Source organism: Salmo trutta, unplaced genomic scaffold (genome assembly GCF_901001165.1).
Source record: "Salmo trutta unplaced genomic scaffold, fSalTru1.1, whole genome shotgun sequence".
NCBI classification, from domain to species: Eukaryota; Metazoa; Chordata; class Actinopteri; order Salmoniformes; family Salmonidae; genus Salmo; species Salmo trutta.
Genome location: NW_021822768.1, coordinates 60,951 through 74,593, shown reverse-complemented (window position 1 = coordinate 74,593; position 13,643 = coordinate 60,951). Strand labels below are relative to the sequence as shown.

Here is a 13,643-nt window from a genome sequence, read left to right as displayed (position 1 = left end):
ACGTTCCTCTTCAGGAAGTAAACACCTATCAACTAGACTCCGTAACAACAGTTTCGGGGTCAGCTATATAGCTGCTATCAAATAAGAAAAGTAACTCCTAGCGACTTTCAACAGACTGCCAAGCTTTATTGATTTACCTCGCAGCCGTGACTGAAGATTGTCGACACTGCCGGAAGTATTTTCAAGCTATTAGCTAGCAAGTTTACATTCGCAAGTAGCTAGCTAGCTAGCTAATCGAGTGTGCTGCTGTGTTGAGACGGACAACCATCATCGACGGTATTGCTAACTAACGTTAACCCCAACGAAGGGCTTTCCCGTTGTCACTTGTGCTACCGTCGCTGCTCCAATATGCCTCGTGAGTGCGCTGTTAAAATGTGCGACAACAAACAAAAGACTTGGTCGGCTCTAATGTTTCACCGATTTCCGTTGAGAAATCCGGACCGATTGAAACTATGGATGGTTGCTCTGAACAAAGATGCTAATACCCCGACCGATGACCTCAGAAAGTTACTAGTTTGCTCGGAACATTTTCTACCGGGGGACTATTATGAGAAGCTGGGACAGGACAGACATAGCAGGATGAGAATCATGAAAAGTTTCCTGAAGGACACAGCGGTGCCGTCAGTGGCCATTCACACGACAGGACAACGTGGATTAATGGCGGTAAGTGTCATCTAACAATATCTCACTGATTGAACAGGGTTATTATTGTTCCTTGATAAAATGACAAACTAGAGCGTAGATGCTGGAACTACCAATGTAGCTAGCTATCAATCACTGGGGGGGGGGGGTCGCCGCATTGTATTATGGGTAGTGTAGTTTTAGTAAAAAGGTGTTCTGTTAACATTTCATAGGGCTGTCACTTTACTGGTGAATGTCCTTCTCAGAGCGAGCACACAAGTGCAACACACACTTTTAGCAAAGAATAGCCAAGTACAACACCATGTTTAAGTCAACTTTGTGCCATTTTCATGGTGCTTTTATTCATCTTCTTGGGTCAAAAACGTAATTAAATGTCCACATGCAACAGAAAGGAACCGTGCCTTGACTGTATAGTGTTAGCTTGCCTTGTAATAGATGACAGCATGCAGTTATTATAGGGAGAATCTCAATTGCATTTCCTTGACTCCTTGTAGTCGCTCCTCGTCCCCTTCTCAAAACCCATTGGATGAGGTCAGAGGGGCGGGACCTCTCGCCATCACATCCAATGGTGTTTGAGAAGGACGCTAGGAATCGAGGAAATGCATTTGAGGTTCTCCCATGGCCTTGTTCAAAGCCAAATTGATTGCATTCCTACACGTATTCTCCTTTTTGTTTATTTCAAATGAATAGCAGCATTTCCTGGTGCCTGTCCCTTTCTTTCTCACCCAGGTTGAGACGGGAGACGTACCTCCAGCTGTAGACAATCCACCAGGGACTGACTCCATATCTGCTGGAGGGGCATCTGGTCCAACCCCACAACGTGGAGGGTCAGGTGTTGCTACGGCTACGACAGGGTTCCTCTCCCACCTGGGTCTGCAGCTGACAGAGCCTGCTTCAACCTCTGGGACCTACGTGGCTCTGGCACCCACGTGTACACTTAGTAAGGTAATGCTGTTATTACCATGATGCCCTACTGGCTGTACACTTAGTAAGGTAATGCTGTTATTATCATGGCTCTCTACTAGCTGTATACTTAGTAAGGTAATGCTGTTATTACCATGGTTCTCTACTGGCTGTACACTTAGTAAGGTAATGCTGTTATTACCATGGTTCTCTACTGGCTGTACACTTAGTAAGGTAATGCTGTTATTACCATGGCTCTCTACTAGCTGTACACTTAGTAAGGTAATGCTGTTATTATCATGCTTCTCTACTGGCTTGTGGGAGCTGGAACGGCTCATAGGAGCAGGAGTCTCCTGTTACTGTAGGGAGACAGCTTGATGTACCAGTACACCCCCTGGACAGGACACTAGTCTATCTCCTGTTTCTGTAGTGAGACAGCTTGATGTACAGGACACCCCCTGGACAGGACACTAGTCTATCTCTTGTTTCTGTAGTGAGACAGCTTGATGTACAGGACACCCCCTGGACAGGACACTAGTCTATCTCAGGGTCTGATAGATAACAGGTTATTGGTTGGGCTGACATGCAGTATTATGTTTCTGCAGAGCATCCCCTCTACGACTACAACGGGGGGCGCATGCAGAAGGAAAAAAACAAAGACCAACGTTCCTGTGAGTATCTGTCTGGCATTTCCTGTTCCTTCTGTTGATACGGCTTGACCTGTTGGTCCAGACTCATTCTGGTTGATACGGCTTGACCTGTTGGTCCAGACTCATTCTGGTTGATACGGCTTGACCTGTTGGTCCAGACTCATTCTGTTGATACGGCTTGACCTGTTGGTCCAGACTCATTCTGGTCGATACGGCTTGACCTGTTGGTCCAGACTCATTCTGGTCGATACGGCTTGACCTGTTGGTCCAGACTCATTCTGGTTGATACGGCTTGACCTGTTGGTCCAGACTCATTCTGTTGATACGGCTTGACCTGTTGGTGCAGACTCATTCTGGTCGATACGGCTTGACCCGTCAACTTGCATGTAAACATCAGGATGGGAAACTGATAGAAATGGTCAGATCCATGTTTTTGGAGGTGGAGAAACAGCTGGTTAGGTAAGGTGCTGTCTAGCGTAGCAGAACACCTGAAAAGGTAAAGCTTCACACTAGTCGCCCAACGTTTCCACACCAAGCTGTCTTCATCAGAGTGCAGCTACAAATTCTAATTTTAACATGTTTTTTTTGTTGTTTCTCTGTCAATCAGGTGGTGGCGCGCAGGAAGAAAGGTCAAATGGACACAGCCGTTAAGAAGACTTCAGTGAAGGACTGTACCAGTATGAGTTCTGCTGCTGCTTCCACCGTCTTGCCTCTCACCACCTCCAGCCCCTCCACCTCCAGCCAGGGATCCAGCTCTGACAGTAGGGTGTCAGGAGAACCGGACGGAGAACCGGACGGAGAAGGAGGATGGAGCGAAAGGAAATGGATCGTGAACGAGTCGAAACTCAAGGAGCTTTTCCAGACGTGTCACCAGTGCGGCGCTGCCTTGCGTAATAGGACAATAACCGCTTTGGGTTACAGCCAAATCAAAGTGACATGGACATGTCCCGATAAGCACAGAGGAGAGTGGCAGTCGTGTCCCGATGCTTTCGGTATCGGTCACTACCTGCAGATGGTTGGTTACAGAGTGTTGCTGGACTCCATGAATAGTAAGTTTGTAAGTCATGACTAAGTATCTACTACAGTATATTATCTAGTAAATACCAGGGTCGGAGTAGCTTCCTGTTACCAGACTGATGACTGCTGGAGCAAAACACAATGGAAACTTACAGGACTTCACTATGGCTGTACCGGGTCGGGGGTACCTCACTATGGCTGTACCGGGTCGGGGGTACCTCACTATGGCTGTACCGGGTCGGGGTACCTCACTATGGCTGTACCGGGTCGGGGTACCTCACTATGGCTGTACCGGGTCGGGGTACCTCACTATGGCTGTACCGGGTCGGGGTACCTCACTATGGCTGTACCGGGTCGGGGTACCTCACTATGGCTGTACCGGGTCGGGGTACTTCACTATGGCTGTATCGGGTCGGGGTATCTCACTATGGCTGTACCGCGTCGGGGTACCTCACTATGGCTGTACCGGGTCGGGGTACTTCACTATGGCTGTACCGGGTCGGGGTACCTCACTATGGCTGTACCGGGTCGGGGTACCTCACTATGGCTGTACCGGGTCGGGGGTACCTCACTATGGCTGTACCGGGTCGGGGGTACCTCACTATGACTGTACCGGGTCGGGGTACCTCACTATGACTGTACCGGGTCGGGGGTACCTCACTATGACTGTACCGGGTCGGGGGTACTTCACTATGGCTGTACCGGGTCGGGGTACTTCACTATGGCTGTACCGGGTCGGGGTACTTCACTATGGCTGTACCGGGTCGGGGTACTTCACTATGGCTGTACCGGGTCGGGGTACTTCACTATGGCTGTACCGGGTCGGGGTACTTCACTATGGCTGTACCGGGTTGGGGTACCTCACTATGGCTGTACCGGGTCGGGGTACTGTACCGGGTCGGGGGTACCTCACTATGGCTGTACCGGGTCGGGGTACCTCACTATGGCTGTACCGGGTCGGGGTACCTCACTATGGCTGTACCGGGTCGGGGTACCTCACTATGGCTGTACCGGGTCGGGGTACCTCACTATGGCTGTACCGGGTTGGGGTACTAGTGGATTGTCAGATAACCTGAGGAGGAGGGTATGTTCCCGGCTGATATCTGTTCAGAATAACATTCAAATGTTAATAACATTCAAATTAACACTGTGTCAGAGTTGTGTGCTTGTTGTTGTACAGTAGGCTGTTATCTGGCCAGAACATTACTATGACGGCAGGCCAAATGGAACCCTATTCCCTATATAGTGAACTACTAGTGACCAGAGCCCTATTCCCTATATAGTGAACTACTAGTGACCAGGGCCCTATTCCCTATATAGTGCACTACTTTAGACCAGAGCCCTATTCCCTATATAGTGCACTACTTTAGACCAGAGCCCTATTCCCTATATAGTGCACTACTTTAGACCAGAGCCCTATTCCCTATATGGTGAACTACTAGTGACCAGGGCCCTATTCCCTATATAGTGAACTACTAGTGACCAGAGCCCTATTCCCTATATAGTGAACTACTAGTGACCAGAGCCCTATTCCCTATATAGTGAACTACTAGTGACCAGAGCCCTATTCCCTATATAGTGAACTACTTTAGACCAGAGCCCTATTCCCTATATAGTGAACTACTAGTGACCAGAGCCCTATTCCCTATATAGTGAACTACTTTAGACCAGGGCCCTATTCCCTATATAGTGCACTACTTTAGACCAGAGCCCTATTCCCTATATAGTGTACTACTAGTGACCAGGGCCCTATTCCCTATATAGTGCACTACTTTAGACCAGAGCCCTATTCCCTATATAGTGAACTACTTTAGACCAGAGCCCTATTCCCTATATAGTGAACTACTTTAGACCAGAGCCCTATTCCCTATATAGTGAACTACTAGTGACCAGAGCCCTATTCCCTATATAGTGAACTACTTTAGACCAGAGCCCTATTCCCTATGTAGTGAACTACTTTAGACCAGAGCCCTATTCCCTATATAGTGAACTACTTTAGACCAGAGCCCTATTCCCTATATAGTGAACTACTAGTGACCAGAGCCCTATTCCCTATATAGTGAACTACTTTAGACCAGAGCCCTATTCCCTATATAGTGAACTACTTTAGACCAGAGCCCTATTCCCTATATAGTGAACTACTTTAGACCAGAGCCCTATTCCCTATATAGTGAACTACTAGTGACCAGAGCCCTATTCCCTATATAGTGAACTACTTTAGACCAGAGCCCTATTCCCTATATAGTGAACTACTAGTGACCAGAGCCCTATTCCCTATATAGTGAACTACTTTAGACCAGAGCCCTATTCCCTATATAGTGAACTACTAGTGACCAGAGCCCTATTCCCTATATAGTGAACTACTATAGACCAGAGCCCTATTCCCTATATAGTGAACTACTAGTGACCAGAGCCCTATTCCCTATATAGTGAACTACTTTAGACCAGAGCCCTATTCCCTATGTAGTGAACTACTTTAGACCAGAGCCCTGGTAAGAAGTATGCTCTAAATAAGGGATTTGGGAAGCAGTCTATGACCCCATGACACTTCTTTATAAAGTCCTGATACCTCACTTCCTGTCCAGCGTGTTTCATTGTCAGCTACTTCCTGTTTATCGACTCATGCACTGTTTACCTTAGTAAACACTTCTGATTGGATGATGGTGTGAGGAGAGGAGATTATCTATCCCCAACAGACCATTACCTTTACCAATTACCAACTCCTCCTTCGGCCGCCTCTCCTTCCGGTTCTCTGCTGCCAATGACTGGAACGAACTACAAAAATCTCTGAAACTGGAAACACTTATCTCCTTCACTAGCTTTAAGCACCAGCTGTCAGAGCAGCTCTCAGATCACTGCACCTGTACATAGCCCATCTATAATTTAGCCCAAACAACTACCTCTTCCCCTACTGTATTTATTTATTTTGCTCCTTTGCACCCCATTATTTCTATTTCTACTTTGCACTTTCTTCCACTGCAAATCTACCATTCCAGTGTTTTACTTGCTATATTGTATTTACTTCGCCACCATGGCCTTTTCCTCACTTATCTCCCCTCATTTGCTCACTTTGTATATAGACTTATTTTTCTACTGTATTATTGACTGCACGTTTGTTTTACTCCATGTGTAACTCTGTGTTGTTGTATGTGTCGAACTGCTTTGCTTTATCTTGGCCAGGTCGCAATTGTACATGAGAACTTGTTCTCAACTTGCCAACCTGGTTAAATAAAGGTGAAATAAATAAAAAAATTTTAAAAAACTAATTCTTCTAGCCTATATTAATAGTGGAGGTCAAAAGAAGTTCCCTCAGGAAAAATAAAGTAGATTCTATTCTACTGTATTATGTTTTACTATATTATGTTCTACTATAATATGTTCTACTGTATTTATTATATTCTACTATATTATATTCTACTGTATTGTACTATATTCTATTATACTATATTCTATTCTACTATATTCTATTCTACTATATTATATTCTACTATATTGTACTATATTCTATTCTACTATATTCTATTCTACTGTATTTATTATATTCTACTATATTCTATTCTACTATATTCTACTATATTCTATTCTACTATATTATATTCTACTATATTATATTCTACTATTTTCTATTCTACTATATTCTATTCTGCTCTATTCTACTATATTCTACAATATTAGACTCTATTCTACTATATTAAACTATATTCTACTATATTAGGCTCTATTCTACTATATTAGGCTCTATTCTACTATATTAGACTCTAGTCTACTATATTAGACTCTATTCTACTATATTTAGACTCTATTCTACTATATTTAGACTCTATTCTACTATATTAGGCTCTATTCTACTATATTAGACTCTAGTCTACTATATTAGACTCTATTCTACTATATTTGACTCTAGTCTACTATATTTGACTCTAGTCTACTATATTAGACTCTATTCTACTATATTTGACTCGTCTACTATATTAGACTCTAGTCTACTATATTAGACTCTAGTCTACTATATTAGACTCTAGTCTACTATATTTAGACTCTATTCTACTATATTAGACTCTAGTCTACTATATTAGGCTCTAGTCTACTATATTAGACTATATTCTACTATATTAGACTATATTCTACTATATTAGACTCTATTCTACTATATTAGACTCTATTCTACTATATTAGGCTCTATTCTACTATATTAGACTCTATTCTACTATATTTAGACTCTATTCTACTATATTTGACTCTATTCTACTATATTAGACTATATTAGACTCAATTCTACTATATTTAGACTCTATTCTACTATATTTGACTCTAGTCTACTATATTAGACTCTAGTCTACTATATTAGGCTCTATTCTACTATATTAGGCTCTAGTCTACTATATTAGACTCTATTCTACTATATTAGACTCTATTCTACTATATTAGACTCTAGTCTACTATATTAGGCTCTATTCTACTATATTAGGCTCTATCCTACTATATTAGACTCTAGTCTACTATATTACTCTATTCTACTATATTTGACTCTATTCTACTATATTAGACTCTATTCTACTATATCAGACTCTATTCTACTATATTAGGCTCTATTCTACTATATCAGACTCAATTCTACTATATTTAGACTCTATTCTACTATATTAGACTCTATTCTACTATATTAGACTCTATTCTACTATATTAGACTCTAGTCTACTATATTAGACTCTAGTCTACTATATTAGGCTCTATTCTACTATATTAGACTATATTCTACTATATTAGACTCTATTCTACTATATTAGACTATATTAGACTCTAGTCTACTATATTAGACTCTATTCTACTATATCAGACTCTATTCTACTATATTAGGCTCTATTCTACTATATCAGACTCAATTCTACTATATTTAGACTCTATTCTACTATATTAGACTCTATTCTACTATATTAGACTCTATTCTACTATATTAGACTCTAGTCTACTATATTAGACTCTAGTCTACTATATTAGGCTCTATTCTACTATATTAGACTCTATTCTACTATATTAGACTCTAGTCTACTATATTAGACTCTAGTCTACTATATTAGGCTCTATTCTACTATATTAGGCTCTATTCTACTATATTAGGCTCTATTCTACTATATTAGGCTCTATTCTACTATATTAGACTCTATTCTACTATATTAGACTCTATTCTACTATATTAGGCTCTATTCTACTATATTAGACTCTATTCTACTATATTTGACTCTATTCTACTATATTAGACTCTTATACTATATTAGACTCTATTCTACTATATTAGACTATATTACACTCTGTTCTACTATGTATTCTGTTAAACTCCTAGTCCTTACAGTACTAACTGTTTAGTCTTTCCTTAGTAAGAGACAGGAAGTAGAGGGGTGACTGACGAGGTGACACCAAACTGTCCGCCCTCCGTGTTAAAATGCAATACGCTCTTAAAGTCCAACCTCAAAACATAAATGGGAAAAACCAAAAACCTATTATCTAATCGTTTATATATTCATTATATATTAACAATTAATTAATTAACTGATTCATTGTTTAAATTTAAGAAATGTTCGATTGTTAGTCGTTTATTTAATTCGATATTTGAATAGTGATTGCTGAGAGACACCTGATTCAGAACGGAATGCATTGGGCTGCGCTGACGTCAGGCAGCCACTGGGTGGCACTGTTTCACCATGTAGAACTCCCTGTCCTTCAGTTTCCAATGGACGATCCGGCAATGGACTCCTACCGCAGAGTTAGATAGTGCTGCACAGTTAGTTCAGACCCACAGACTGTTATGTGACTGCTGCTGCTGATGTTATGTCAGAAATGATCATGTCCGGACAACTAGTTGTTCAGAGGTGACGGAACATAAAAATATCAGTCTGTTGTTTTAATACAGACGTTGATATTGACCTTTAACCCATGTCGTAGATAAGATTACACCCAACGCTATTTCACTTCTTCTTGCACCTTCCTCTTTGCTTCTTTTTGAAGTGAAAGGCTGCGATGTGCCTCTGGGCCCTGCTGAAATGTGGGATGAAGACCTGCTCCTGGTCACAGGGGACAGCTGACTGTGTGGGATGACCTACTGAAGGTTACGTTATCTCTCTCTCTCTGTGTCTCCTATCTGCTCTGTGTAGTCCAGTAAACAGGAAGGAACCCTCCCTGCTCAGAGAGAGAGATATACCCTCCTCATACACACGTAGATCAGACACTGGTATCCAGGCAACAGGCCCTCTCTCTCCTGATGCCATCTTGGAGGGGTGGGGGGGCGTCCGAGCGGATCACTTTTGCTGGTCACTGCATTCCAAAGTGTGTTGCATTATGGGGGAAGTAATTGTCCGACTTACGGCTACATAGCGACTGCATGGACTTACAAAAAAATTGTAAAAAAAAAACACCTTATGGAACAGCGGGGACTGTGAAGCAACACAAACACAGGCACACACACACACGATAACATACTGCACTATACATACACATGGATTTAGTACTGTAGATGTGTGGTAGTGGTGGAGTAGGGGCCTGAGGGCACACAGTGGGTTGTGAAATCTGTGAATGTATTGTAACGTTTTAAAATTGTATAAACTGCCTTAATTTTTCTGGGCCCCAGGAAGAGTAGCTGCTGCCTTGGCAGGAACTAATGGGGATCCATAATAAACCCCAGGAAGAGTAGCTGCTGTCTTGGCAGGAACTAATGGGGATCCATAATAAACCCCAGGAAGAGTAGCCGCTGCCTTGGCAGGAACTAATGGGGATCCATAATAAACCCCAGGAAGAGTAGCTGCTGCCTTGGCAGGAACTAATGTAGCTGCTGCCTTGGCAGGAACTAATGGGGATCCATAATAAACCCCAGGAAGAGTAGCTGCTGCCTTGGCAGGAACTAATGGGGATCCATAATAAACCCCAGGAAGAGTAGCTGCTGCCTTGGCAGGAACTAATGGGGATCCATAATAAACCCCAGGAAGAGTAGCTGCTGTCTTGGCAGGAACTAATGGGGATCCATAATAAACCCCAGGAAGAGTAGCTGCTGCCTTAGCAGGAACTAATGGGATCCATAATAAACCCCAGGAAGAGTAGCTGCTGCCTTGGCAGGAACTAATGGGGATCCATAATAAACCCCAGGAAGAGTAGCTGCTGCCTTGGCAGGAACTAACGGGGATCCATATTAAATACAAATGTGATCAAGATCATGAATTTTCTGCCGTTGCTCTTCGCCAACTTTATCCTGCAGTCACCGCCTGCATTGTGGGAAGTTCTATTGTCCACCAATCATAAGAGTGTTTTTGTTTGACTTAAGCGAACGTGACTGAAAAAGGTACCAACTTTGTGCGATTCATGTTTACTGTGGACAAATGAATGGATGTTTTATGCTCTCTAACCAATTGATAGTACAATATATTACAAAAATATACAGTAATAGTCAAAAGTTTGGACACACCTACTCATTCCAGGGTTTTTTATTTATTTATAGTATTTTCTACATTGTAGAATAATAGTGAAGACAAACTATGAAATAACACATGGAATCGTGTAGTATCCAAAAAAAGTGTTGAACAAATCAAAATATATTTTATATTTGAGATTCTTTAAAGTAGCCACCCTTTGCCTTGATGACAGCTTTGCACACTCTTGGCATTCTCTCAACCAGCTTCATGAGGTAGTCACCTACAGTGTAGTCATGTAGTGTAGTGTAGTCATGTAGTGTAGTCATGTAGTGTAGTGTAGTCATGTAGTGTAGTCATGTAGTGTAGTCATGTAGTGTAGTGTAGTGTAGTCATGTAGTGTAGTGTAGTCATGTAGTGTAGTCATGTAGTGTCCTGTCAGAGTGTTTAGTCATGTAGTGTAGTGTAGTCATGTAGTGTAGTGTAGTCATGTAGTGTAGTCATGTAGTGTAGTCATGTAGTGTAGTGTAGTCATGTAGTGTAGTCATGTAGTGTAGTGTAGTAATGTAGTGTAGTGTAGTCATGTAGTGTAGTCATGTAGTGTAGTGTAGTGTAGTCATGTAGTGTAGTGTAGTGTAGTGTAGTCATGTAGTGTAGTCATGTAGTGTAGTCATGTAGTGTAGTCATGTAGTGTAGGGTAGTCATGTAGTGTAGTGTAGTCATGTAGTGTAGTCATGTAGTGTAGTGTAGTCATGTAGTGTAGTGTAGTGTAGTCATGTAGTGTAGTCATGTAGTGTAGTGTAGTCATGTAGTGTAGTCATGTAGTGTAGTCATGTAGTGTAGTGTAGTCATGTAGTGTAGTCATGTAGTGTAGTGTAGTCATGTAGTGTAGTGTAGTCATGTAGTGTAGTGTAGTCATGTAGTGTAGTAGTGTAGTGTAGTGTAGTCATGTAGTGTAGTCATGTAGTGTAGTGTAGTAATGTAGTGTAGTGTAGTCATGTAGTGTAGTCATGTAGTGTAGTGTAGTGTAGTCATGTAGTGTAGTGTAGTGTAGTGTAGTCATGTAGTGTAGTCATGTAGTGTAGTCATGTAGTGTAGTCATGTAGTGTAGGGTAGTCATGTAGTGTAGTGTAGCCATGTAGTGTAGTGTAGTCATGTAGTGTAGTCATGTAGTGTAGTGTAGTCATGTAGTGTAGTCATGTAGTGTAGTGTAGTCATGTAGTGTAGTGTAGTCATGTAGTGTAGTGTAGTCATGTAGTGTAGTGTAGTGTAGTCATGTAGTGTAGTCATGTAGTGTAGTGTAGTAGTGTAGTGTAGTGTAGTCATGTATTGTAGTCATGTAGTGTAGTCATGTAGTGTAGTGTAGTCATGTAGTGTAGTGTAGTGTAGTCATGTAGTGTAGTCATGTAGTGTAGTCATGTAGTGTAGTGTAGTAATGTAGTGTAGTGTAGTCATGTAGTGTAGCCATGTAGTGTAGTCATGTAGTGTAGTCATGTAGTGTAGTGTAGTCATGTAGTGTAGTCATGTAGTGTAGTCATGTAGTGTAGTGTAGTGTAGTCATGTAGTGTAGTGTAGTCATGTAGTGTAGTGTAGTCATGTAGTGTAGTCATGTAGTGTAGTCATGTAGTGTAGTCATGTAGTGTAATGTAGTCATGTAGTGTAGTGTAGTCATGTAGTGTAGTGTAGTTTAGCCATGTAGTGTAGTGTAGTCATGTAGTGTAGTGTAGTCATGTAGTGTAGTGTAGCCATGTAGTGTAGCCATGTAGTGTAGTGTAGTGTAGCCATGTAGTGTAGTCATGTAGTGTAGTCATGTAGTGTAGTGTAGTCATGTAGTGTAGTGTAGTCATGTAGTGTAGTGTAGTCATGTAGTGTAGTGTAGTGTAGTCATGTAGTGTAGTCATGTAGTGTAGTGTAGTAGTGTAGTGTAGTGTAGTCATGTATTGTAGTCATGTAGTGTAGTCATGTAGTGTAGTGTAGTCATGTAGTGTAGTGTAGTCATGTAGTGTAGTCATGTAGTGTAGTCATGTAGTGTAGTGTAGTAATGTAGTGTAGTGTAGTCATGTAGTGTAGCCATGTAGTGTAGTCATGTAGTGTAGTCATGTAGTGTAGTGTAGTCATGTAGTGTAGTGTAGTCATGTAGTGTAGTGTAGTGTAGTCATGTAGTGTAGTGTAGTCATGTAGTGTAGTGTAGTCATGTAGTGTAGTCATGTAGTGTAGTCATGTAGTGTAATGTAGTCATGTAGTGTAGTGTAGTCATGTAGTGTAGTGTAGTTTAGCCATGTAGTGTAGTGTAGTCATGTAGTGTAGTGTAGTCATGTAGTGTAGTCATGTAGTGTAGTGTAGTCATGTAGTGTAGTCATGTAGTGTAGTCATGTAGTGTAGTGTAGTGTAGTCATGTAGTGTAGTGTAGTCATGTAGTGTAGTGTAGTCATGTAGTGTAGTGTAGTCATGTAGTGTAGTCATGTAGTCATATAGTGTAGTCATGTTGTGTAGTGTAGTCATTTAGTGTAGTGTAGTGTAGTCATGTAGTGTAGTGTAGTCATGTAGTGTAGTGTAGTCAAGTAGTGTAGTCATGTAGTCATGTAGTGTAGTCATGTTGTGTAGTGTAGTAATGTAGTGTAGTCATGTAGTGTAGTGTAGTCATGTAGTGTAGTCATGTAGTCATGTAGTGTAGTGTAGCCATGCAGTGTAGTGTAGTCATGTAGTGTAGTCATGTAGTGTAGCCATGTAGTGTAGTCATGTAGTTTAGTCGTGTAGTGTAGCCATGTAGTGTAGTCATGTAGTGTAGTGTAGTCATGTAGTGTAGTGTAGTCATGTAGTGTAGTGTAGTCATGTAGTGTAGTCATGTAGTGTAGTGTAGTCATGTAGTGTAGTGTAGTCATGTAGTGTAGTCATGTAGTGTAGTGTAGTCATGTAGTGTAGTCATGTAGTGTAATGTAGTGTAGTCATGTAGTGTAGTCATGTAGTGTAGTGTAGTCATGTAGTGTAGTGTAGTCATGTAGTGTAGTGTAGTCATGTAGTGTAGTGTAGTCATGTA

At 41.6% G+C, this 13,643-nt stretch overlaps 2 protein-coding genes across 3 annotated transcripts in view; both read left to right on the top strand.

Annotated features, from left to right (window-relative positions):
• Positions 1-13,643, top strand: part of LOC115184255 (regulator of G-protein signaling 12) — a gene marked incomplete at its 3' end in the record, with an annotated part of 40,449 nt that overhangs the window by 23,216 nt on the left and 3,590 nt on the right. The gene's annotated exons all lie outside the window — the stretch shown is intronic.
• zgc:158320 (THAP domain-containing protein) lies at positions 14-3,349 on the top strand. 2 transcript variants are annotated; one of them, XM_029745282.1, is made up of 4 exons: positions 14-663; positions 1,372-1,587; positions 2,151-2,216; positions 2,803-3,348. In XM_029745282.1, exons 1-4 carry the CDS (start codon positions 349-351, stop codon positions 3,265-3,267), a joined length of 1,062 nt encoding a protein of 353 aa, XP_029601142.1. In that variant the 5' UTR covers positions 14-348; the 3' UTR covers positions 3,268-3,348. The 2 variants fall into 2 exon arrangements, with proteins under 2 accessions (XP_029601142.1, XP_029601143.1); XM_029745283.1 differs by lacking the exon at positions 2,151-2,216 and having other exon boundaries at positions 2,803-3,349.